The sequence below is a fragment of the Coffea eugenioides genome, chromosome 2 (assembly GCF_003713205.1).
Source record: "Coffea eugenioides isolate CCC68of chromosome 2, Ceug_1.0, whole genome shotgun sequence".
Lineage (NCBI taxonomy): Eukaryota > Viridiplantae > Streptophyta > Magnoliopsida > Gentianales > Rubiaceae > Coffea > Coffea eugenioides.
Genome location: NC_040036.1, coordinates 75,473,445 through 75,500,091, shown reverse-complemented (window position 1 = coordinate 75,500,091; position 26,647 = coordinate 75,473,445). Strand labels below are relative to the sequence as shown.

General features: G+C 37.4%; 3 protein-coding genes across 3 annotated transcripts; 1 reads left to right on the top strand and 2 right to left on the bottom strand.

The window, feature by feature from the left end:
- Nucleotides 1-642: 642 nt before the first annotated feature.
- On the bottom strand, nt 643-5,369 carry LOC113762093 (ABC transporter I family member 20). Its single transcript, XM_027305364.1, has 7 exons — nt 4,961-5,369; nt 4,490-4,623; nt 3,873-3,992; nt 2,122-2,217; nt 1,843-1,995; nt 1,679-1,756; nt 643-1,132 (listed from the first exon to the last, which is right to left on the bottom strand). Exons 1-7 carry the CDS (start codon nt 5,139-5,141, stop codon nt 896-898), a joined length of 999 nt encoding a protein of 332 aa, XP_027161165.1. The 5' UTR covers nt 5,142-5,369; the 3' UTR covers nt 643-895.
- Nucleotides 5,370-11,368: 5,999 nt separating this feature from the next.
- On the top strand, nt 11,369-17,167 carry LOC113763704 (trafficking protein particle complex subunit 4). Its single transcript, XM_027307605.1, has 3 exons — nt 11,369-11,401; nt 13,371-13,655; nt 16,315-17,167. The coding sequence occupies exons 2-3, from the start codon at nt 13,427-13,429 to the stop codon at nt 16,509-16,511; spliced, it is 426 nt and encodes a 141-aa protein (XP_027163406.1). The 5' UTR covers nt 11,369-11,401; nt 13,371-13,426; the 3' UTR covers nt 16,512-17,167.
- Nucleotides 17,168-20,023: 2,856 nt separating this feature from the next.
- On the bottom strand, nt 20,024-20,557 carry LOC113760279. The gene has a single exon (XM_027302832.1). The coding sequence runs from the start codon at nt 20,555-20,557 to the stop codon at nt 20,024-20,026; it is 534 nt and encodes a 177-aa protein (XP_027158633.1).
- Nucleotides 20,558-26,647: the final 6,090 nt, after the last annotated feature.

Genomic DNA, 26,647 nt, shown 5'->3' with positions numbered 1-26,647 from the left:
AGCAACAATCAGCATTCTCGCGCACTACCAGACTGGCACCATTATTAGGTGAAGGGATGATGAGTGGGTTGCAAGCACAAAAGCCGCACCGGTCCACCTTACACATTACCACCACAATAACCAACATCTAAATCAGCGACAGCAGTAGTGAAGGGATAGGAAAGGCCTAGAAAGTCAAGGAGAGAAGATTGGTGGGGAAGGGTGAATCAACGGATCAAATTGGTTAGGAAGAAGGAAGAGTTGACAGTAACTAGTCTGTAAGTAATTTAGCATTCTCTTGTGCTCAAGTTGCTCTATGAGAATAGTATTATTCAAAAAATAAGGACACTGGTTGGTTGTAGAGGTAAAAGTAGATATGACAATTGTTGGTAACGTTGGAGGAGAGGACGGGTGGTGGTGGTGGTGGTGGGTAGAGCGTCATGTGATGGGTGGTGATGGAAGGTCGTAAGCAGAAGGAGAAAGAGATTGCAAGACTTTTTTTGGGGGGTAGGCCTGTTTGAGATTGTATAGATTAGGCGTTTTTTAAAGGTGTTTTTGAAATGTGTTACCGACTCCAGCGAAAAAAACAAACAAATCCAAGCAGAGCCAAAGATACTAGTAACGAAAAATAACCACACTCAGGTACGATTATCAGCTATCAGCTAAATACTGCCCCAACAGTGAAGAGACTACTGGTATCCAAAGCCCATCTTTTGCTGTAACGACGTATAAATATTTCCCACATTTGTGAAACAAATTATACGGTTCTATAGCTACATTTTCCCCAGAAAAAAGTACTACTACAAGAAGAATAAAGAAATAGATTTCCCTAATGGCTATGTTACACACAGATACCAAAACCATATGTGGAACCATCTATCAATTGTAATCGCAATTTCGTCACAGGCACAATCTTTTATCTTAGGACCCTGTTTGAGCTCAAGAAAAAATTCTCTTCACCAGCAAGGGTGGAATGCATTCTCCCACCAGCCCATCCATTATTCAAAGCGCGCGAAGCCACACGGGCTGGATCCCCCGTCACACGAGTGCCATCGACTTGATTTTCAAATTCTGGGAGACCTTTTGCCTTCCTTTCCTTCCTTCTTCTCCTGTCTTCATCTCTTTCTTTTCTTAGCCAACTCTCCACTGTTCTCTGCAGACAAATTTCGCAGCAGACAAAAAAGGTTAATATATTTGCTATCATTAACCATGACAAAAGGAGAATTTATCACGAGATGGAATGCATGAACCAAGACGGCATTCAACAAATTTGTACCGAGAAAATTGGATTCAGGAGATTAAACATGTTTCACCTACGAACTCCATTAACTATATCATCATATTTGCCAGACCAGAATAGCATTTCTAAGGCTTAATCTACAATTGCGTCCAGTCTAGGATAATTTCAAGTTACAGCATTCACAAGACAGCTAAGAAGCTTATTTCTCTTGAAATGCCAGTATGTTTTAGCTTGTACAAAGTAATATCAGCAACTCTCAGCTCAATCCTATTATCTGAGTTACAGAATACCACCAAAAGATCCTTTCAGAAGCCCGGTTTTCTATCTTGGTGCAGCATAACACGCTTAATCAAGTCTCAGGCTACTTTTTAGGACCAAAAAGAAATCACAGGCTACTTGGTAGTTTAAACTGGAGTTTTCTTTTAAAAAAAAAAAAAAAAAAGAATGAGAGAAACCTACCATTAGAGACAGGTTGCTTATCTCTCTAACCTTATCCATTGGCATGGCCAATTGCAACTTGCCATGGGCCACATACACCTAAAAAGAGTAGAACCAATTTCAGATTACACTTGTGAAGAACCACATCAAGATGCCAAAAGAAGTAATTGCAAATAGAATCCTACCATGTAAGATGGCCAATCCTCAAGGCCGTCAAAAATATGTGTAGCATAGATTATTGTAGCACCACGCTCTTGGCATTCCTTCTTCAAAAATCTCATAAGATCAGCCCTTGCAAGAACATCTAAGTCAACTGTGATCTCATCTAGAAGAAGAACCTAGATAAACAGGGGGTCCAAGTGATGTTAAAAGAAAGACAGTGATGTATCAGCTGAGGAAGCAAAAAGATTGACAGAAACAGAGTACAGATAGGGACAGCATTCTCAAGCTCAATGATGTTGTACCTTAAATGGCTTAAGTAGACCCATACAAATCTGTACTCTTCTTCTCTGGCCGTCAGATACCTTGTGCATTCGCCATGACAGATCAACACCCAAGACCTACGTCATGAAAGAAAACAAAGTAAAAATAATAGCCATATCTCCAACATACTAACAAGATGGACCCTTGAGATGAGGAAAAGCGTATTAACATGATACAACTGTCTTCAGCAATGATCAGTGGAGTAACAATGGTGGAGGAATATAAATCTCTATCAACGGTTTTACAAGATACCATCTTATTTCGCTATTTGCTTTTGGAACTACCAATGTTTATCTATCAACTTTTACCATTGTCAGGGAACATAGAGTTGAAGATTGTTCTATCACAGGGTCAGATTAACACTTTCATATTTATTGGGAACAAAGTAAAGGTTAATCCAAAGAGACCTTATAGAGGCAGAAATGAAGCCCAAAATAGTGAATGTCACCAAACTAGCACTTACAAATGTTCACAGCAGAACTACAACGAACATTCTTAATTAAAAGCATATTGGGATAATTCAACCTTAAGGTTTCCACTAAATCCAACTCCATTTCTCAAATCAAGTAGGGTTAATTTAAAATAATACTTGGATTAACTCAATGAATAGTCTTAAAAACTTTTCTTCTGCACTTGAACAATAAATGTTGCTTCTATGAAAGCACATTGGTGCATGAACCATTTATTTAGGTTTCCTCCTTAAGAAACACAAGTCAAAGTGAAACACAAGTCAAAGTAGAGAAAGAAATAGGAACACTTGGTAGAAGGACAAAATGAAGAAGATAATTACGAGATAAAAGGAAATATATGGAAAAGATATGAATGCAAATGAAATTTGATACCTTTTTTTTTTTTTGTACAGGTTTGGAGATTTATCTTTCTGGTCAAGAGGTTGTTTTTTGCACTATCTTGTGGGGCTGTCTGGAAAGAGATTACAGGAAAGCACTGATTTCAAGCCAGCTTGATGTGGTCAATAATTTGGAAAGTGGGATTGAGGCTTTTTGGGCAAAACCCGAGGTTAAACCTTTCTCTTTTTTCCAAATGAATTAACTGGCTTCACCCTCAGGCAGGACAAATAGAATTGTAAATAAGGCAGTCCAAGGCAACCCTTGTGCCAGATTACAGGGAGCTTTTAGAGATGGAAAAAGGAAAACATAGATAGAGCTATCATTGTTCATTGGTAGAACATCAAGAGTGACAACTTGATTATGGAGTATAAGAGAGAAAATATCTGTACCAGGTTAGTTGTTTCACAGACTCATGAAACTGCAAGAAGAGAGCTTATGAACAATTTTTTTTCTCCAATCAAAGCAACTCTCATTTGGAAAATTGCAGAAATTAATGATTGCCATGAAATCAATTTCATTCCTGGGTACAGCAAGAATTGAAAGAAAACAGTGTGTTGATTTCCTAGCAAAACTTGGTCTAAGCCAAAGGAAAGGGTCCTCATGAATTTTTAACCATCCACCGCCAATGCTTAAATAGGTTCTTATGTGGAGATACTACAGGGTTTGAAAGAATCACAAAGCATTTAAGTGTATTACCAGTTAAATTTTCTTTCTTCTACCTCAGCTGACCAAAAAATAAAATATAAAAAAATAAAGCATAAACTTCCACTGTAACAGGACAATCTGCGACTTTATCTGAAGGATGCTAGCTCCTTACTAGCAAGAGAAATATAACCCCTCCCATTTCAGCATAAGAAATGAAATAGAAGAGTGTAGCATCATACCTTTATCAGCTCCTCTCGTCTTTGGGGATTGACACCTGCTACACCAAATATCATCTTTTCAGCAGAGACATCCATTTGAATGGAAACCTCAAATCCAGCAAATGCAACGTCTCTTCTCCACTGTACCAAAAAAAAAAAAAAGTGTAAACACTAGTTCAGAAAATGACATATCGAAAAGTTTCCACTTTCCAACATGCATAATTACTGGCAAAATGAAAAAGGTAAATCATTTCTCAGACAAGCACCACTCAATGATCAATCAAAAATGGAAACAAATTGCTGTAATCCATATCCAACTCATTTCAGAAGCTACTCAGATCAAAATCCTCAATGACAAATCCGAGAAGATAAATGATTTCCGCTCCCTGTCTCACAAAACAGCAGAAATTAAATTCCTACCCCAACCAAAAAAAAAAAAAAAAAAAAAAAAAGAAAAAGCCCCCACAAATACTACTCCTGACTATTTAGATATCAGAGACTACCAGCTAAGAACTATATTAAACATTGTCAAACACATTTACTAACAATTCCACATAAACTTAAAAAACAGCTTAAAACCTCAATTCGACAACAAAAAAGAATGAAAAACGGAGATGACAAAAAGGAAAGAGAAAGACCTCTCCACCAAGATAACAGAGGTCTCCAGAAACAGTCAAAGCAGTGTCATGAAATGCTGATCTCCCCAGCACCCTAACCATGTCAGGCTCCACCAGATGCTTCCCTCCCAATATCTTCAAAATAGTGGTTTTCCCTGAAAACCCAAATCACAGAAACAAATATATAATCACACTCCGCTTATTGCCCGACTCCTAGAATCCACTGTCTTGAACTCAAAATGATCGTTCAAAATTTAAAAATTTCAACTCCTCTTCCAATCTACATATCATGATATTGACCAGAAAATTACTAGAATTAATAAAGCAAGCTCTCAGCTAATGGGATTAAGTAGTAGTTTCTGTAACGAAATGCATTTCTGAAACAAGCCCATGTACCATAAAAGGGCCCTTCTTTCTTGATTAATTGAGAAGGAAACAGCAAAAAAAAAAAAATAAATAAATAAATAAATAAAAGGAAAAGTAGGAAAGAACCTGCGCCATTCGATCCGACGAGAAGGCAACGATCTCCAGGATAGAGGGAGAGGAAGAAATCTTGGATGAGGGGAGTGGAGCCAGGGGGAGGATGGCCGTCGATTCCTGGGTAAGTAAATCTGAGGTTATTGATCTCCAGCGCGGGCTTTGGACCCTCACCTTCCACCTCCTTCAGCGCCATTTTCTTTCCTTTTTTTGGTTCCTACGGAATTTGCTTTAATTTTGAGCAGTGGTGCTGTAGGTTAGGTGACTGTAATGTACACATATATTTCCGTGTGTGGAATAGTGCGTGGCTACGTTTTCCTTGTAACACTCTCACTAGTTTTTCCCTCGACACTTTCTATCCTTGGGTTTGGTCATTGGTGAGGCTGTTTTCGGGTTAAAAATTAGACCCTCTCAAGATCTGCCCCTCCCCCATCGCTCAAAACATCGTGTAATGGAGTAGACAAACTAACTAAAGATGAAAGCAAGACTTAGGAAGCAGGAACCAAGAAGGCGTGAATGTCAAGAGTAGAAATGCGCAATCACTAGGCAAAACAACTACAAAAAAGCGTGAGTAAGCAGAAACCAGGAAGCAAGAACATGAAGGCGTGGATGCTAAGAAGCCGAAGACGTGGACATTGGATAGAGTCGTTGTCAAAAGCGTGACTAACGGATCACGCCTTTCCTGGGTTTCAGTTGTTCTAACAGAACCTCAAGCGCGGCAACTTGTAGATGCAACTTGCAGATGCGATTAGACACGTGTATTGCTTTTATTGGCCTAGTTAGTAATCTGTTATGATTAGTTAGCTTTATAAGCAGGCTTCTCTGCTCAAGGAGAGGCAGCTTTTGAATTCATTTGTCCAGATTCATCAGAATTTGCTTGAGGAGCAATCCTCAGTGTCCCTCCCAATTTTTCCTTCGATTCTTACCCCTTCTTAGCTAGAATCATCATTTCTGTTCTTGTAATTTGTTTTCCAAGATTCAATTAAGGAAGGATCAGATTCATACGTTTACTGTTCCATTGATTCATTGATAATTAGTCTCTTGCTTGAATTTGTTCCTTCTGATTCCTGCAAAAGCTCTGGCTTCTCTGGTTTCTGGTCCATAACAGTGGTATCAGAGCTAGCTACGAGCCATTGGGAAATGATTAAGAGCCAAGACGAAACGAGGAAGGAGATCACTGAGCTAGGAAGTGTAGTTAGAACTTTTGCTAACAGGAGTGATGGACTGGAGCAAGCTGTCAGGATCATGGAGCACAGGCAGGAGAGTACTGAGAAGGCACTCAAAAACCTGGATCAGAAATATGAAGGCATGATGAACATGATGGCGCAAATGTTAGCAAGATTAAATGACAAGGGGAAGGATATAGAAGGCAGCAGCTCAGAGTCCGGATTAGTACATAAGGAGGATAGCAGGAGGAAGGAAGAACAGAAAGGAGCTATGGATAGATCTGAACACCAGGGAAACAAGACTTTCACCAGGCTACCTAAGGTGGACCTGCCATCATTCACTGGGGAGAATCCCAGGGAATGGATCAGGAAGGCCAACAAGTACTTCAAAATCAATGGAGTAGAGGAGGAAATGAAGTCTGAAGTTGCAGAACTCTATTTCAGGGATAAGGCAGATATCTGGTTTCATGGTGTATTCAATGGAAGGGAGGATATTTCATGGGAAGAACTCTGCAATGAGCTATGTGAAAGGTTTGGAGATGGCTCCCCTGAGGAAGCCATAAAAGAGTTCAACAAATTGATGCAAACAGGTTCAGTAGCTGACTACTTGGAGAAATTCGAAATGCTCAAAGCCCTGGTAATGCCTTCCCTCCCTCATCAGCAAGATTGCTATTACAAAACATGCTTTCTAAGTGGATTAAAAGAAGAAATAGTAACTATGGTAAAACTAGCCAAACATAAAACACTGGCGGATGTTGTGGAAGCTGCCAAACTGCAGGAGAGGAACCTAAGAGCCTTGCAGAAAATCCACAAGGCTCCCTCCTATAGCCCCAGTTACCAGAAACCTCTGCTTAAAATCCCAAACTATCCCAAACTTCCTGACAAAACTCCAAGCTACCCCAAATTACCTGACAAACAGATCCCCAAAGCCTACAATAACCACCCCAATACTCAGAGCCAGTTCAAAAAACTCACCCCAGCAGAACTCAACCATAGGAGGGAAAAGGGACTTTGCTTCAAATGTGCTGAACCATATACATTAGGACATGTATGTAAATAATCTCATTTAAACCTGTTGATTATGGAAGAGGAGGAGATGCCAGGAACTGTGGGAGAGGGGGAGAAGAATGATGAGGCTGATATATTCTGCGACTGTATTGGAGGAGAGTTAGAGAATTAACTCATGGAAGTATCTATCCATGCCTTGGCTGGGGGGAATGAACACAAGACCATCAGGATTAAGGGGATGATTCAGGGAAGGGCCATTATTGCACTAGTTGACAGTGGTAGTACACATTATTTTATTGATGAACAATTGGCTAGAAGCTTGAAACTGGTAACAAAGAGGGAGACTCTGTCAGTTAGAGTGGCAAACGGGGAGAAACTGCAGTCCAGAAACATTGCCAAGCCTGTAGCATGGAGGATGCAGGGATATGAATTCCTACATCAGTTCAATACACTGAGGCTGGGAGGGTGTGACATGATACTAGGAGTAGATTGGTTAGCCAGGAACAGTCCAATGGAATTTGACTTTAGAAGACTAAGTATGAAGTTCAGAAAAGGGAAACAATAGGTAGAGCTAAAGGGAGAGGACAATACCATACAATTAAAGCTTATAAGAGGGAGTAGACTGCATAAGTGGACCAGGAAGCAAACGTATGAAATTCTGGCACAGGTAAATGCAGTGGAGGACAGGGAACCAGTCCAGGAGCCAACTCCACCAATTATGGAGAAGCTACTGCAGGACTTTGCAGATATATTCCAGGAACCACAGGGATTACCCGCTGCAAGAAGCCAGGATCACTGCATCACTCTCAAGGAGGGAGCAAAGCCATTCCAAATTAGGCCATACAGGTGTTCCTATATTCAAAAGACAGAGATTGAGAAACTAGTGTAGGAGATGCTACACTCTGGGATCATCCAGCTCAGTAGCAGCCCTTTTGCCTCACCTGTGCTGCTGGTCAAGAAGAAGGATGGATCATGGAGGTTTTGTGTGGACTACAGACAGTTAAATGACCTGACAGTAAAAAACAAGTTCCTTATGCCCCTTATTGATGAACTGTTGGATGAATTGCATGGTTCCAAATATTTCACCAAAATTGACCTCAGAGCAAGGTACTTCCAGATAAGGGTAAGGGAAGAAGATATCCCTAAAACAACTTTCAGAACACACCAAGGACTATACGAATTCAAGGTCATGCCATTTGGACTGACCAATGCACTTGCAACTTTTCAAGGATTGATGAACCAGGTATTCCAGAAGCAACTCAGGAAGCATGTATTAGTATTTTTTGATGATATACTAATCTACAGCCCTACACTGGAGGAACATGTCCAGCATGTTACTGAAGTCTTAGAAATTCTAAGGCAACACCAACTCTATGCTAAGGAGAGCAAGTGCTCCTTTGCTCAGAAGCAGGTAGAATATCTAGGCCATATCATTTCAGCAGATGGAGTGAGAGTTGACCCCAAGAAGATTGACAACATGATGCAGTGGCCAAGATCAGGGAACACCAAACAGCTAAAGGGATTCTTAGGACTGACAGGTTACTACAGAAAATTTGTCAAGAGATATGGTGCTATTGCCAAACCCCTAACCACCCTCCTCAAGAAGGATGGCTTCCACTGGGGAGAGGAGGCTGAGGATGCTTTTCAGAAGCTCAAATTAGCTATGTGCAGCACCCTTGTACTAGCTCTTCCATACTTCACTCAACCTTTTATAGTAGAAACTGATGCCTGTTATGGGGGAATAGGAGCTGTACTAATGCAGAACAGGAGACCGTTGGCTTTTCTTAGTCAAAGCTTGGGGCAGAAGAATTTGGGACTGTCAATTTATGAAAAAAAACTACTGGCCTTAGTCACAGCAGTCACTAAGTGGAGGCATTACCTGGAGGGTCACCATTTTATCATCAACACTGACCACCAAAGTCTAAAATACCTGCTGGAACAGAGGATCATCACCCCCCCTCCAACAGAAGTGGCTAACTAAACTGATGGGGCTAAGCTATGAGATATGCTACAAGAAAGGAAAGGAGAATGTGGTAGCTGATGCCCTCTCCAAAATAGGAAAAGAGGAAGCCAAGTGTGCAATAACCACCACAGTTATACCTGAATGGATGAAAGAGATGATGGAAAGCTATCTGGGAGATGTCTGGGCTCAGGACCTTATCAGGGGAATCTTAGCATTTCCAGGACAGGCTTCAGATTATAGCTATCAGAACGAAATTCTGAGGTATAAAGGGAGAGTTGTGGTTGGGAAGGGGGGAGAAATAAGGAAGACACTCATCACTGCCCTTCATGACTCACAGCTAGGTGGACATTTAGGCATACAGGCCAGCTGGATGAGAGCTAAACAGTTATTCTATTGGCCAAGTATGTTCAAAGAGATCAAGACAGCAATATTGCAATGTGATACCTGCAGGAAATGTAAAGATGAACGTGTGGCCTACCCAGGCCTACTTCAACCACTCCCTACTCCACAACATTCTTGGAGTCATGTTACCATGGATTTCATAAAAGGGTTACCTAAATCTGAAGGGAAGGATACTGTCCTGGTTGTAGTAGACAGGTTTACTAAGTATGCACACTTCATAAGTTTGGCTCACCCCTTTGAGGCCACAAAGGTAGCTAGGATTTTTCTGGACCATGTCTGTGAGCTACATGGCATCCCTCAGAGCATGATCTCAGACAGAGACAAGATCTTCATCAGCCAGTTCTGGACAGAGCTGTTCACACTGCTGGGGGTGGGATTAAACCTGAGTACAGCCTACCACCCTCAAACAGATGGCCAAACAGAGAGAGTCAATCAAGTACTAGAAATGTATCTCAGGTGTATGACACACCTGGAACCTAAGAGATGGAACACATGGCTTTCCTTGGCCGAGTGGTGGTACAACACTACCCACCACACTGCTATACAGATGACCCCCTTTGAAGCTTTGTATGGATCCAAGCCTTCACAGCTAGCCCTTGGCCCCTATGAACAAACCAAGGTAGCCACAGTGGGCGACTATATAAGGGACAGGAGACAGATGGATGAGCTATTGCAGCATAACCTGAAGACTGCTCAAGAAAGGATGAAAAGATATGCTGATGAACACAGGAGTGAGAGGGAATTCCAAGTAGGTGATTGGGTGTACTTAAGACTACAGCCTTACAGACAATCCACTGTGATGGTCAAGAACAATACCAAGTTATCTGCCAAGTACTTTGGCCCCTACCTCATAGAAGAAAAGATTGGAAAGGTCGCTTACAAGCTTAAGCTGCCTTCTACATCCAGGATACACCCTGTCTTTCATGTGTCCTTGCTAAAGAGGAAACTAGGAGATAAGACTACCGCTATCCTACAACTGCCAGACACGGATGAAAGAGGGCTCATTAGAGTGGAACCAGAGACCTTACTGGGCAGGAGAATTATCAAGAGGGGGAACGCTGTTGTAGCACAATGGTTAATCCAATGGTGGGGAACTGAACCAGCAGACACAACCTGGGAGGATGCTGTGAAGATTAGGGAGAAATTCCCTCAATTCCAACCTTGAGGACAAGGTTTGCTGCGAGTGGGAGGTATTGTAATGGAGTAGACAAACTAACTAAAGATGAAAGCAAGACTTAGGAAGCAGGAACCAAGAAGGCGTGAATGTCAAGAGTAGAAAGGCGCGATCACTAGGCAAAACAACTACAAAAAAGCCTGAGTAAGCAGAAACTAGGAAGCAAGAACATGAAGGCGTGGATGCTAAGAAACCGAAGACGTGGACATTGGATAAAGAGGTTGTCAAAAGCATGACCAACGGATCACGCCTTTCCTGGGTTTCAGTTGTTCTAACAGAACCTCAGGCGCGGCAACTTGTAGATGCAACTTGCAGATGCGATTAGACACGTGTATTGCTTTTATTGGCCTAGTTAGTAATCTGTTAGGATTAGTTAGCTTTATAAGCAGGCTTCTCTGCTCAAGGAGAGGCAGTTTTTGAATTCATTTGTCCAGATTCATCAGAATTTGCTTGAGGAGCAATCCTCAGTTTCCCTCCCAATTTTTCCTTCGATTCTTACCCCTTCTTAGCTAGAATCATCATTTCTGTTCTTGTAATTTATTTTCCAAGATTCAATTAAGGAAGGATCAGATTCATACATTTACTGTTTCATTGATTCATTGATAATTAGTCTCTTGCTTGAATTTGTTCCTTCTGATTCCTGCAAAAGCTCTGGCTTCTCTGGTTTCTGGTCCATAACACATCGCCCTCTGCAGCTCTGCTCTCTCTAGAGTCTCTCTCGCTCCACAACTTTCTACTCGATTGTAAGATCTTTAGCTATTCATCAATCTTTCTCTTATTCATTTCCTGTGTTCGTGCATCTGTGTGATCTTTCTACTACTTTTTATGTGTCAATCGTGTTATGTGTCATCTTATGTAGTTGTAGATCTGACTTTGATTAGATCTGATCTCTTGCTTTAGATCTTAGTTCTTTTATTTCATTATTTTGTTTCTTCGTTGTTGAATTTTGATTTGATCCCATGTCTTGATTTAGAAGAAAGATAAAGATGAAAGAAAAAGTTTCTTCTTGATTTCATCTGTGCCGTGCTGCATTAAAGAAAGAAGAAATGAAAAAAATTGGGGAAAATGGAAAATATTTGTTTTCGATCTGTTTAATTTATGAGTCGGTGTGATTTTGGCAATGGCTTATATACGAGTTTCTGAGCTTTGTGAGTTAAGGCTTGGAATTACCTTTTTCGTGATTAGAAACGGTACCCCTTAATTTGATTGTGTGTTGATTGGTATCTTTTAGGACAAAAGAATTAAGGAATTTTGGTTGCTACTGTAAAGCTTTAACCTTTTCTGTGTTATTTTGCCTTTTGATTTGTTATGTCTGCTGGTGTTGTTGCTGTTATTAGTTTCTGGATCATAGCATAGGAACTTTGTAATACATTATTAGTAGGTATAAGATGTATTCAAAACAAAAAATAGGTAATATTTTTAGAGCAGTATTACAACTTATATTGAGTACGTTTACAATAGGAATAAGATGTGCTAGTATTGGGTGATTTTTGAAGTTTTGATGCGGAGTATAATGAAGTTAATACTTGGAGTTAAAGATTTAGTTTTATTAGCTAACTAAACTTGAGTGCCATGTTATTTATATTCATTCCATTTGTGATTGTCTCCCATCGATTCAAAGGCAACCGTATTTGAATTGCAATTTTTTGGAGTTTTTGTAAAAAATGTATTATAAGTTTTTATAACGATTTGATATATATAAGGTAAAAAATAATTGAAAAATATGTTCACGAAAAATATAAAGATTTTTTGATAGAAAATTTCTTTCCAAACAAGGTTATACCAAGTGTTCCTGCGATAGGTTTGTAAAAATAAGTTGTCGTTTTCGTACTCAAGCGTGTACCATTCCACAAGATATTGTATTAGTGATAATTTGTTTCTCATTTCAAATTTGTATGTACTAACCTAAGTACTTATGTTAGATTTCTTTTTATTACTAAAAGAAAATCCAAAGCATAGCGATTAATATTCCAATGGTCATCAAGCGAATTATTGAAACAAGAGGAAGGTGCTAATATAAAGTTTTTTTTTTTTAAAAAAAAAAAGACAATGCAAATATTGTTGGTCTAAAGAAAGAACAAAGGAAGTACATTCGAGCAAATATAGATAAACATTGATGCATGATATTGAAAGAAGTAATTTTGAAATCTAACTCACAATTATAAGTATATACTATATAATATATATATACAATGTGACATAAATCTTAGAAGGATTTACTGTAATTTCAAAAATTACAAGGGAGATTTTAACAATTATGGAGACGTGTATTAGTTAGCATTACCAATCCAGGGGATTGAAAGATGAATCATTCGATATTCGAATCGAGTTTGGTTCAGTAAAAATTTATTGGAATTTGGTTAGTTAGATAGCCATAACACATTTAGAATAGCATTTTATGTTCGATACCTTTTAAATTCGACAAAAAATTCGTTCAAGTTTGACTTGGTAAATAAACCTACCCGATTTAAATAAAATTTATAATTTCTTAAAATAATCAAACAAGTTTGAGCATTAGAATGTTCAATTTGAATAAATTCGTTTATATCCCTATCAACCCAAAAAATGTAAATGGTTGTGGGCTAGAAAATTGACCCGACCCCATAACCCATATGCTTTTCGATTACGGGTTACCTTACGAGTAGCACCAAATCCAGTCTGTAGTCTGTAGTGTACCAAGTTTTCAGTCTTTGGGGTGGCTTTCTTCTTCAGAGTCGAGAGAGAATTGAGAGGATCAGTTGAAGTTTGGATTGGATAGAATTGGGAAGATGGCAGCGATTTACAGCCTATACATCATCAATAAATCAGGGGGCCTAATTTTCTACAAAGACTATGGATCGGCAGGACGAATGGACACCAACGACAGCTTGAGATTGGCCAGTCTATGGCATTCGATGCATGCCATCTCTCAGCAGCTTTCCCCTGTTCCTTCTTGCTCTGGGATTGAACTTCTTCAAGCTGACACTTTCGATCTCCACTGCTTCCAATCCCTCACTGGTTTTCTCCTTATTCCTCCACATTTTTGCCTTTAAGTTAAAGTTTTCATTTTTTTGCTTAATTTTTATGACTAAAGATTCGATGTAGATGGGTTCTTTTCGTTTGAATTGCGCTTCAAAATCTATTTTCTCGATGTAGGTTTTCCCTTACATGCTTTTTGTCATTTTCTTTTTTGCTCGCATGAGAAAAGTTTCTCTATTTTCCTATGTGGTTAACGCTGCTGAATAAGTTGTTCCTATTTCTGAATCAAGATTATTGGGGGAATGGTCTTCATGTTCGGATTTGCTTTACCTGGGCTAGAATTAAGCAAAATCTAGATTAAAATAATTATATTTGCCTTCTAAACTTTGTCAAGGGAAAACTTTTTTTTTTTTTTAATGTCTGGTAATGTTGTCTGTAAACTCATCAAACTAGCTATTCTTCCTTTTCTGAATTTTTCTGTAGTTATTGTATGAATTACATGCACGGGAACATAATTTAGATTGAAGTTATTTGAAACGTACGAGTCACATGCATTATAAGCTTAAGGTTTAATTTAGATATCAGAAAGAAATTGTTGGAAAGCCAACACATCAATAGGGACAGTTTAAATTTGGGCCTTTATGGTTGGGGCCTAGATTGTTTTGAGACATTTCATGGTCTGAATTTGGCCTTAAGCTTAAGAACTGTCATAGTTAGGACGAGTATTTGAAGAGTTATACATACAAGAAACTACTGCATCCTAAAAAACAAGAATGTATAGATTTTCCCAGATGGTTGAGGCCTAAACTATCAAGGGCCAAATTAAGAAAATTGTATTCGTTTGATCAGGCAACGCCATGAAATATGGAAATTTAGATTTTATACTGAATGGATGATAGAGGATGTTTGGATTGGATAGATCGTACCACTTTAGTCAACATTGAGTGGATGTTAAACAGGCATGCCTATACACTCACTGCTGAAATATGAAACTCTTTCCATTGTTTAGTATGCCCCAAAAAAGAAAAATATAAATTTTTGTTATGGGCATTTTTTTCTGCAAATTTTTCATTTTCTAATGCAGAGCAGTTGAATCTTACATGCGAACTCAAGCTTGTAAAAGCAGTTTACAGGTTTGTGGGGTAGAGCTAGTGCATAGAGTCGTACATTGCTGCATGTAATGCTTGGTTTGTGTTTGATTAAGTCGGAACTGTTAAGTTGCCGGCCATATAGCTCACCCGAGAGACTGGGTTTCTGGACGTGACAGCTTCCACTATAGTTACTTATTTTTCTTGCAATGAAATATATAATGATATGATGAGTTTCTTTACAATAATGAAGATATTGTATTAAATACTGTTTCTTGACAGAAACAGGACTCCTGAACTTCCGTTCTAGTTAGGTGGGTAAATATAACTACTCCTAAAACCAAGGAAATGAGTTATATTCTAGGTTGTAGATGCTCCCCAAAATTTTGATAAGGTATCGGCTAAAGACTCAGGAACAGAGCACTTTGAACATGTCCAACTGGGATGGCAAATTGGGACTTGGGTCTCACCAATTGAGGTCGCAATTGTTTGGGGCAATTTATGGTTCAAATTAAGCCTTAATTTTCACATTTCTAGTCTAGGATAAGAATATAGCATGTAAATATTTGTAATTATTTACCAATACTAGAAATATGTTTAGTTGTCCAACCTACTTATGTTAACACATGAAGAGGAACCCAGAAGTATGACAATCCTTGCCAGCTTCTTCTTGCATTAAGCTAAATGACTGTTAGTGGATTTCAGACTACATTATCTTCATGACAGAAGCACTGCTGTGCTATTGACAGCTCATTTTATCAACTTTCCAAGCTACAATAATTTTTGCCATTCCTGTGACATTCGGTTGTTCTGTACAGGTTTTAGATAGATTGCAAGTCTGACCAACTCTTTTTTTTTTGGGGGTGGGGGTGGGTGTTTGGTTGGGGGAGGCATTCTTGTGTGCTCTTCCAAGTCTTGTTCTGGAGATGAAAGTCCAACTTGAAGATCTAAAGTTTTGCTCTAGTATTACAAAATGAGAGATTTAAAGATGGATAAGAATATAAATGGAAAGGAGGTGATTGCATTACATACATATGTTGGGTATGAAGGTCTGTTCCGGGTAATTTTTTTTATTTTTTTAAAATGTGGCTGTCTTTCTTACATTTTGCTTTTCCATGTTGGCGTTGCATAAGGAAATGATACTTCCAGTGGCCTGGCTGTTTTCCCAGTGAGCTTCACTCCTAAGTTTTGTTCTACCCTTTATCATATTGAGTGTTGCACTTAAAGAACATAGCTGATAAAAAGGCGGAAAGGAGGTGATTGCATCACATAAATATGGAAAGGAGGTGATTGCATTACATACATATGTTGGGTATGAAGTTCTGTTCAGGGTAATTGTTTGATTTTTCTAATGTGGCTGTCTTTCTTACATTTTGCTATTCCACATTGGCATTGCACAAGCAAAAAGATACTTTTGAGTGGCCTGGCTGTTTTCCTAGTGAGCTTTAATCCCAAGTGGAATAAACTCTGTTCTACCCTTGCATCATATTGAGCGTTGCACCTAAGAACAAAGCTAATACAAAGGATGATTGTATTCTTTGAATTTGTACAGTTTGATCTTTCTTTATCACATTAGAAATTACTTAACTAGTGTAAGTAAATGCTTGCAGGGACAAAATTTTTTGTGGTCTGTGAACCTGGAACACTACACATGGAAGCTCTTTTGAAGCACGTCTATGAATTATACACTGATTTTGTTTTGAAGAACCCTTTCTATGAAATGGAAATGCCAATTCGGTGTGAACTTTTTGACATCAGCCTGGCTCTGGCTGTGCAGAAGGATCGTGTTGCTCTGTTGGGGAGATAAGCGCCTGTTTATGTGGCAGTGTAGGATAGATATCTAGAGTCTGGTTTGACCCTTTTTCTGTTTCGATAGTAATTTGTGGTGCCAAATTGACAGAGGATTTGCTGCCGGACTGCCGATCTGATCAGCTTTGCATGCATTCGATTCCATTAATTTATGAGAAAGCATGGATGGATATTATCCCCTCTTATTAGAGCTTCTAGTCATCTGTGAAGAGTCTATTGTTAATTCTGTGAATTGTGATGGCTGTGATGAAATCCTGTGGCCTACTGGCATGGTTCATGTTACTGTTGACACTCCAGTTTGGTTGGATGATTTGGGAAGTTATTATCATAGCGGACAGTTAGGGGCAAGAAAAAGGTTAAGCTTGTAATCTTTGAATTGGTAACTTGCTCGGTTGCATGCCATTTCTAACTCTGCAGCAACCGTCTTGCAGAAATAGGATGTTTGCATCTTCTCACTTTCCATTCATTTTCATTAAGCTATTTCTGTTTCAAAAGAGTATATGTTCTTTTATCTACTGCATCCTATCCTAAACTACATAAAGTGCCGAGTGACCAGCTACAGTTGATTGTCCCGGTTTCGATGTGATTCTGCGGCTGATTTTGCCCTTTTGTCTTTCAGCATTACATCTAAACACTGCATAAAGCAGCTTTGTCTGCCGTTGCCTTTTTTCTCCTTTTAGCTTTTGTCCCTTGTTCGGATTGTGGCCTTTTGTCTTGGTTTCTTTGCAGTTTAGGTGTCAAATTTGTCCTTTTGTTTCTTGTACCTTGCACCGTTGCAGGTGCTGCCTTCAACCGCTTTCTTTGTGGGCCTTTGTATGTTTATTATATAATTTTCTGCCAAATATATGTGTCTATGTATGTGTGCACAGAAATAGGTTTGTTTGGATTGCGGATTATTTATCAAAATTTATTTGTTTACATCATCATTACAATTTTCAATATACCTTTTTATCTCATATATATCACATTACAAAAAGTGTTACAGTAAAAATATCTCAAATAATTTACAATCCAAACAGAGATTGGCCGGAAAATGTATACATTGAAGGAAATTTTATGTGCATTTGATGAATGCAAATCGATTGTGTTGCTCTGCATTAGCATAATTTCCCTCTCTTTTTTTAAAATCTTGCATCTATAATATTTTTTAATTGCTGAATTATTAGCTTAAAGCTTTTGCGCTTTAACATTAGAGTGTTCGGTAATATTTTTCTTAAGCCTCCGAATCATTGCTTTAAAGGTGTTGCGTTTTAAGATTGAGTAACGTAACCTGGATGCGATAAATACAAAGTAATGATTAATTAGATGCTTATTTATAAATGAATAGTCGTTCGTTGTCTACCTAATAAACATTCCCTGATATAAACACAAAACCACAAATAAAAAAAAAAAATGTAATACACACACAAAACCACAGAAAAATATAGACACTAAAAAGAATTAAACCATTATATCACCTCGAATAAAATACTGAACATGCACGCACGCACCCACACACATATGTATACATATTAAAAAAATATGTTATATACCTATATCTATATATTAATACAAATTCACCGCAACATTAAGTAACATAAAATAAGTCGCATAAACATCAAACAATAAATATTTAACAATTTGCTGCGAATTACTGTAATTAAACTCTATAATTTCCATATGCAACCGCTTCTATTTCTTATAAAAAAATTGATGCACATCACCTTACTTTTGATAATATCCATTTATAAATAAACTATTAATATAAAATCGCTCATCTCTCAAAATTAATAAAAATCACTTATTCAAATTCTATTAATTAAAAAATATATAACTTCCATCAATTACAACCACATTCATTCATAACTAAATCAATCTACTATCCATTTATTTTCCAACGAAACTTCCCATTATTTTATATCCTTTCCGTAGAATTTTTGACTACAACAATGCACGCTTCCTCGTTCTAATTATCTGAATTATGAAAATGTCATCAGTCTAAATTAAACAGACTACCAACATCCAAACTACAATAAATTATAATACTCTCAGTGTAATTCTCCACTTAATTCTTTGTCCTATCAACTTTAAAACAATATATATTCCATTAATTTTAATAAAATTTACTTATCACTAAACGAAATAAAAAAATTAAAACGAATATTATCTGTCAAAGGCTTAAATCATATTAATTTTAAAAAACACAATACAAATCACATCAATTTTACGATATCTATTTACAAACAAATCAATCCAATATATCACTCCTCTATCCACTATTTCAACTCCATTATCATACACAACACTCTATCCATACATTATTAAATAAATCTTACATTACTATAATACAATCAATAATGGACACCCCGCGAAAGATGGGGCACAAAGCCTAGTTTTTATTACCAATCTACAGGTGACAGAATAAGGTCCAATCCAATTTGATCTAAACATGTATGATTCTAATAAGTGATATCTAAAATGAGTTCGTATTGACTACTTGGTAACTAGTGTTGTTAATCAATTCGAGTCGAGTCGAGTTGAGTATTTGACTGTTGAGTTCAACTCATGCTGGCTCAAGCTCACTCAACTAAGCGGACGAGCCTTGAAGGGTGTTCGAACTCAGCTTGCTAATTGGGACATGTGATTCGAGCTTAAGCTCGAGTTCAACTCGTTTATCACAACGAGCCGAACTCAAGCTCATGCGAATTGATCACAATAAAAACATCTAATTTTCAATTTCTATTCTTTTGACTTGTGCTCGACTAATTGGACGAGCCTTGAAGAGTGCTCGAACTCGGTTCGCTAATTGGAACATATGATTCGAGCTTAAGCTCGACTTCGACTCATTTATCACAAAGAGCCGAGCTCGCACGAGCTTGAATTGATTACAATAAAATCAATAAAATATGTAATTTTCAATTTCTATTCTTTTGACTTGTGAAATGATATATATATATATATCCTTCCTTATCGAGTCCAAACAAGTTACTTGAATAACAAACGATTCGAGTTTACTCGGCTCATTAATCAATTGAGTAAATTCTTAGCTCGAAGTCGACTCGTTTACTAAAATTGACGAGTCAAGTTCGGACCTTATCGAGTCAAACTCAATTAAATTTTTGAGCTGATCGATTTTTTTAACAGCCCTGTTGGTAACTATCGAGCGATGGCTGTTTTTGAACACCCCCACCCAAAAAAAAAGAATGATGGTTGCTTGGGGGAGGAAAGGCGGGTGGGTGGGGACACTTTCCAAGTGATGTGGCAATACTGCAGTAGCAAGCATCTCAACCTCCATTAAGTGGAGATTGCCTAACTGAATGTTGGTATTGAAGATTACACGGGTATGCCTAATTTGCCTTTGCCAATACACGAATCTTATGGGACGAAGAGCAAATCAAGAACTTACGCAGATATATGCCTCTTTGGCTTGTCGAAGCTCATTGAAACAGGAAGTGGTTTTTTTTTTTTTTTGGGTGCAATGAAACTAGAAATGAAAAGCTAAACCTCAATATAGACATGAATTAATTAGCATTAAGATTCAGGAATAGAAGATGCAATATACAAGTTAACACTAGCTGCAGCTTCACAAGTTAAGATCATGGATTCAGTATCTGCAGCTGTGGTTGAATTTGAAGGAAGTCCATTCTCGCAGTTGTAGGCCAGCGTTTGCGCCTGTCCTAATTGATGTATGTCCTCGTACCTTCCCAGTTGGGATAACTGATAGGCATCATTAATTTTGTCGATCATCTGCTTATAAATTCTCAAACACTTGCCGTAAGACCTCCTCAATGATCCAGCAGTTGTGTTGGCTTGCAGGTCTCTGAAAATCTTGTAATTCTTATTGGTTTGTTCTCTCGTCAGATTGATGGATATCAGAGACAGCTGAGGGAGGGTCGAAGACTTTGTATTGGGATCGCTCTCAAGAATTCGTACACAGATTTCTTCACTCTGAGTTTGAGAACAAATGGTGTACAAGATGTTCTGAGTGACAGCAGATGAAAGAGAGATCATGAGAGCTGCTGCTGAGAATGTAAGCAGAATTTGTGTAAGATGGTGACAACCCATGTTTGTTCTTATTCGTAACAACTGTGGGAGGATCTTTTCTTGGTTAGTTCCACCGGGTTACAGCATATATAAGTCTACTTTTTCTGCCATGGAAATTTTTTATTGCCTAATCAAAAAAGTTGGAAAAATGGAAAGAGAATCTTGTTGCGTAGCAAATAATTCGCTGGATCTTGAAAGTAGGAAGGAATCTTGTCTTTCCTAAACTTCCAACTTATCCACTATAGAGCATAGATCCATTATACGCTTCAAAAGCAAGAGACATTATTGAGCATAAATTAGTTTTTATTATCCATGAATGCCAATATATTATCATTTGGTTGCTTATAACATAGAATAGATATTCGGCAATATTACCTGATATAAAAATCGAGTCCGATAAATACGGAGGTTGACAGGGCATTAAAGAACGTATAAGACATAGCAGTGACCAAGGTTGTAAACACTTATCTTTCAGAAGCAAAATGAAAAAGGACGTTAACTTGTTGGAACAACTTCAACTATTGATTTCGTCCCATTTACCATCAATGATTAGTAATGGGCAGCATGAAAACGACAGAATTAGGTAGATCACCATTTATATTCCTCTTTCTCTCCTATCTAAAAATCTTTAGGACGAGTCAAAAGAAGATTACTAATTCAGAGAGACATGATAGTGCTAGGTTTTAACGGTCTTCCTAGAAGGACTTTTTGTTAAAGGTACCAAAGAGAAACTGATTCAAACTTTGGAATGGCTGTTATTATCGTGGGGTGACTAATGATCAAAATTTTGATAGGCTTTTCCTTGGGTGAGAATCAACAGTAGATTTTGCTATTCAAAGAGTGTGTTATTCCAGTTCCGAAACTTTATAAATAGCCAATACTTAGTTCTACCCTTTTCTTTTTTTCTTGGTAGAAGTAAGAGAACTTATACAGAACCATGTATAGTTATTTTTAAAGGAGTCTAGTAACAAAATGCTAGCATCAAAAGGAAATGGTTGATTAAATAGAACAGAGAGCACATTAGGATTAGGATGTATCTGCACTAGGTTCTTCCCCTTCCTCACTGGTTCCGATATCAGTCTCCTTTTATGATTATTATTATTTTGGCAAAACGGCAACTTGTATTTATGATGATAATCGTTACATTAAATATTGTACTGAACAACTGTCAGGAATATCTGTGAAACTTCAAAGTGAGATTGAATCCCTCCATTCTACATCCTTTAGTCTAATCCAATGCATGTTTTGCTAATTCTAAACGATTTGCATTACTAACATTGTTCAGAAAAAGAGGAGTCCTTTTATTTAATTAACTTATGAAATAGTGGTGCAATTCTTTTTCTTTTTCCCTTTTTTTGTCATTTTTGGGTACACAGACAAAGTACATTGGACGCATAGCAGAATACATACTATCCATTTAAGTTCTCAAAATCAAAACATCTGCTTCAGTTTGGCTCCTCCCATTATCTCTATTGAAAGTTAATTATGTTAAATATTTCTTTATAGTTGGATCCCCTTTTTTTTTAATAAAAGAACAGATAGAAATTTTATTAATGATGTTGCTGGAAATCATCATGCATGAGTTGCTTGACAAAAGTTAGAGTAGAATTCTAAAGAGATTCAAAAAGATTAGCACTCTCAGCTCCCTTATTCGCTTCTCTTGAAATTCATTTTGTAGTTGGATCCTTACGTACTCTGTTACTTTTAACCTCTATGGGGGTGAAAGGAAAGTCCAACTCAACTCGAATAAGCCAATTTCAACAGTTCGAGTGATAAAATAACAAAAAGGAGCTTTTGAAGGTTGATTGGATGCGTTGGGACGATGGTGTGAAGGGTCAAAATGAAGATGCTATATTGCTGCATATAAAAGTTCATATCCAACTGGTCTGGTATGGGACACACAACAATTTGCCAATCTTCAATTCTGAGGAAAGACTAGCTACTTTTTTTTTTTTTTTTCCTTTTTGGCCCTTTTTGGGGTCTCGTCGTAGAATAGTTTGTGTAAATTTCATTAATTTCCATCATCAATATATGCAAGTGCAATATACGCGCCACTTTTTGCACAGATTGTGATTGAGAAATGAAACATAAGGTAATTGTGGCATGATTTTATACACTAATACTTGCTAAGACGCCTATAAATGTGGTTTTTTTTTTGCCCTTTTTGGGGTCTCGTCGTAAATAGTTTGTGTAAATTTCATTAATTTCCATCATCAATCTATGCAAGTGCAATATACGTCCCACTTTTTCCACAAATTGTGATTGAGGAATGAAATATAAGGTAATTGTGGCATGATTTTATACACTAATACTTGCTAAGACGCTTATAAATATGGTTATGATCCAACTACATTTTGCAGTCTCTTGAGTATCAAAAAGGGTGTTGCAAATTACTCTCGCATTGACATCAATTTGATGGACGATTAGGTAGTTGAAAAAAACATTATATAGTGTTACAAGTCGTGGAGAGGCCACATGGAAATTACTTGGCATTTACAAATAGGTGCCAAACTGCCAATCGTGCAATGCATGGGAATTCTAGTAACTATAAACAGGTTTATCTTCTTTTCTAAATCCATTTATAGCATAAGATATCTAAGATCTTAAATTATTTTCTACATGTTAAGTTTCCATCTCACTGTTTGAGCTGATGTTGTTCATTTGAAAATCCATGTGTATTCATTTCAATCTAAGGTGCTCGTAATCATTTCAAAAGAAAAAAAAAAGTATTCCTTAAAGTCTAATACGTGAAGCATTTCAAGAGATTTCTCTTACCGTATGGTCCACATCGCTTTGCAATAGTAAAACAAATCACCGACGAACAATTTTTGGAGTACTGATGAAACTTGATGGGTATATGATTTCCCAGTAAATGATTCTGTGAACACATATAGATTTATATCCTAAAAGCAGCAGCAGTAGTATTAATAGTAATAGCAATAATATGTAGTAATAGTAATAGCAATAGTAGTAGCAGTAAGAAACTTTGAACATGATAGCAATAGACGGTAAAATTTTATCATCTCTACGATAATAAAGCCTCTGTACTTAGTTAGTTTGGTGTAAATTTTTCCAGTGACTTTTTGTATTTCCAAGTTTACTCTTATTAACTATTATCCACTGCATGTATATAGAAATTCTACTAAGCTAAAACTATTAACTTCAATTTCCACCTATCCCATTCAACTACTATTTCTCCCTTCACTCTTGCATCATCTGGTATACGACATATTACTGCTGTTTTTATTTTTTTAACTTCCTACATCATTTGTTAACAGTCTTTTACCAGATTCTTCTCCAGTCAATCAATCTTTATCAACCGTTTTTTTTTTTCCAAATTTTTCAAGTTTTCTCCACAACCTGTAACTTTAGTGCTTCTTCACATGGTTGCTCTTCTATACTAAGTGATAGTTGCTCCCACATACATGACGTGAAATTCATTCATTAGGTAAATGTTTTAAACTCAGTGCATTGATTATTACTCTTTTATATATGCATACCCTTTTATCTGTAGACATCCAAAGCTGTGTTCTTTTATGTGCAGTCTTTTTGTTTCACTTTTTCAAATTATATATATATATATATATATATTTACATTAATGGTGCTTTGTCATGTAATCTAATCAAATCTTTTTTGTGGGTTTTCATGTCATTGCCAATTTATGCATACAAACAATTGGAAAGTTGTGGTCTTGAGATGGATAAATTTGACACAGTTATTTGTGAATTTTGATTATGCTAAGTGTCAGTGCCTATGGTAAATAAATAGGCCGAGAGGGAGGGTGACATGCCTGAAAAAAGAACAACAGGGTCACAACGAGAGTGACCTTCATCATACATGGCATATACCTCCAGTCAATATGTAATCTAAGTCTAGTTTTGTTTTGTTAGTTTATGGCTTCTCCAATTTTCGTATAGTTTCACATGTATCTTTCATCGCTTTTTGTCATCAAGAAAATTTTCTTTACGATGATTCCATTTTCCATATTCCTGACTAGGACAAAACCAAAATAAAGGCAAATATACGTTGGAAATTAAAAAAAAAAAAGGTAAGAAGTCAGGGAAAAATTTACTTTTCACTTCAGCACTTCAGAACTTAATTTACTTTTCTTTATACCTTCTAAATTTCTAGCTAAAAATTGTATTCTTTCATTAATTTAAATTTCTCCCTTGCTTGTGAGGACCTGAAAGCTTTTTTTTTTAATTTTTTTATTAAGTTAATTTCTAATTTCTTTTATTGTAATTTACTTGCCTTAATTTCTTAGTTGCTCTTGGTTGCTTTAATGGCTGAGTCATGATGTTAATCCTTTTGCCTTATATAATTTGGTGCATGTTGAGTTTCGTGCAAAGGTGAGTATGATCAACTTGTGAGGTGTATGCAATAAATTTGGTAGACACGAAGGAGTTTTGTACAAAGGAAATTATGTGACAAGAAATGTTAAGAGTTAATTGGAGGAGCACTAGATATGTTGGTGATTAAAGACAAATAAAGAGACAAAGAGATAGGCATAAACCATGCTTCGCCAAGATCGATCATCTAAGAACTCTTTGACCAAGACTAGCTTAGTATTTATCTTCCATTTTATCACTAAAAACCCTACCCTTCATTTTTCTTCTTGTGTTGACCGACTTTAGAGAGAGAAAAGGGAGAGAAAAGAAAATCTCAAATTGTAGCCTTGATCTTTTGCTTGATTCGTGAGAAATCTAAAGAAAAACCCTAATCTACTCTATGGATCTTTGAAGCAAGTGCAGAAGGAAGCTTTTGGTGAAATTCTTGCTTTTGGGGTTCGTGAATGAGTCCCGACAAGACTTAGACAGGCGGACCACCCAACCCTGAGGTATGTCCTAGGAGGAGGTGGGGTCATCACATTGCTTATCTATTTTAATTGATCATTTTTATGTGTAGGTTTAACTTTCGAAGAATTATGCCAACCTAAAAGTTTTTGCCCACCCTAAATATAAGTGCCATCACTTGGTACTAATGCTTTATTAGTCATTTGCTCCAAACCATTTTTACTTTATTATTCCTGCCAACCACTTTTGATTATATATTATGTAAAATTTTACTATCGTCTTGCACTATTTATTTCATTGAAACAACTAATAATATTTTTTTTACAAGAAGTACATGCATGGAGTGTACCTCGATAGATAGTATGAAGAAATTGTTTTATACACTAAAAGTGCACTTGTCCAATAAAATCTTAGTAAACATTTAAAATTTGCATGTGCGATACTTGTGCAGTGTGTGTTATTCTTATTCTTATACTATATAAGTATGAATTTTGGTCAAATTGTCTCTAAATTTCAACTACAAAGTGGTGGACGGTCTGAAAATATGAGAGATATTAAAGTGTGGTTGAAACATTTATGCTACAGGTCATGGGAGCTGAGTTTTTAGGGAATTACTTTCTTGCCCTTTTCTTCACTTAAATACATTTTTTATGTCATGGGAGCCAATAAAAAATTATTGTTTTTGGTTTTTTTTTTTTTGTCGACACAGGGGTGTCCGGATCAATCCTTACGGGGCCCGACTAATCCCCTGCGGCCCGGGAGAGGAGGCCCCACTCCACACCGAACACGTTAACAGCGGGACTCGAACCCTGGACAAGCCAGGAAAGTCGCCATACCCTAAGGAGGGGGAGCGGACCGCTCGAGCTACCCCGCGGGGGCAAAGACTAGCCACGTAGAGTGGCAAGTTGTGGGAGGCAGGGGTTGAACCCCTGACCTCCAGCATCCCCAAAGAAGGGATGACCACTGGACCAAATGGCCAGTGGCTTTTGGTTAGTGATTTACACTTATGCCATTAGAAAGCTATTTTGTTTTCCCCTCAAATCAATAGTTTAATTAATAAAGGTACCATGTCTAAGCAACAATTTCAACTGTTACTCAAAGCTATCGGAATACCTCATCTCCCGCCTTCTTTTGTTAGGTTCCTTTGGTTTTTGCTTTATGTTTATTACTCTTTTGGTTTTTTGATTCTGACACATGCAGTTTTCTTTTACATTTCTTTTTGTCCTTTCATCTCTTTCCGTACCCTTCTCTACCTTCAACTATTAAATACAAGATTCGAACTCTGACAGGGAAGAAGGCCCTAAGTACTCGTACCTG

Bases quoted from the DNA above. Each gene is read 5' to 3' on its own strand.
- LOC113760279 (XM_027302832.1), bottom strand. From the start codon at position 20,557: ATGGGTTGTCACCATCTTACACAAATTCTGCTTACATTCTCAGCAGCA.
- LOC113763704 (XM_027307605.1), top strand. From the start codon at position 13,427: ATGGCAGCGATTTACAGCCTATACATCATCAATAAATCAGGGGGCCTA. The intron at 13,656-16,314 runs GTTTTCTCCTTA...AAATGCTTGCAG, and splicing joins CTGCTTCCAATCCCTCACTG to GGACAAAATTTTTTGTGGTC.
- LOC113762093 (XM_027305364.1), bottom strand. From the start codon at position 5,141: ATGGCGCTGAAGGAGGTGGAAGGTGAGGGTCCAAAGCCCGCGCTGGAG. The intron at 1,996-2,121 runs GTACAACATCAT...CTGTTTATCTAG, and splicing joins GTCTACTTAAGCCATTTAAG to GTTCTTCTTCTAGATGAGAT. The intron at 1,133-1,678 runs GTAGGTTTCTCT...ATTTGTCTGCAG, and splicing joins TAAGCAACCTGTCTCTAATG to AGAACAGTGGAGAGTTGGCT.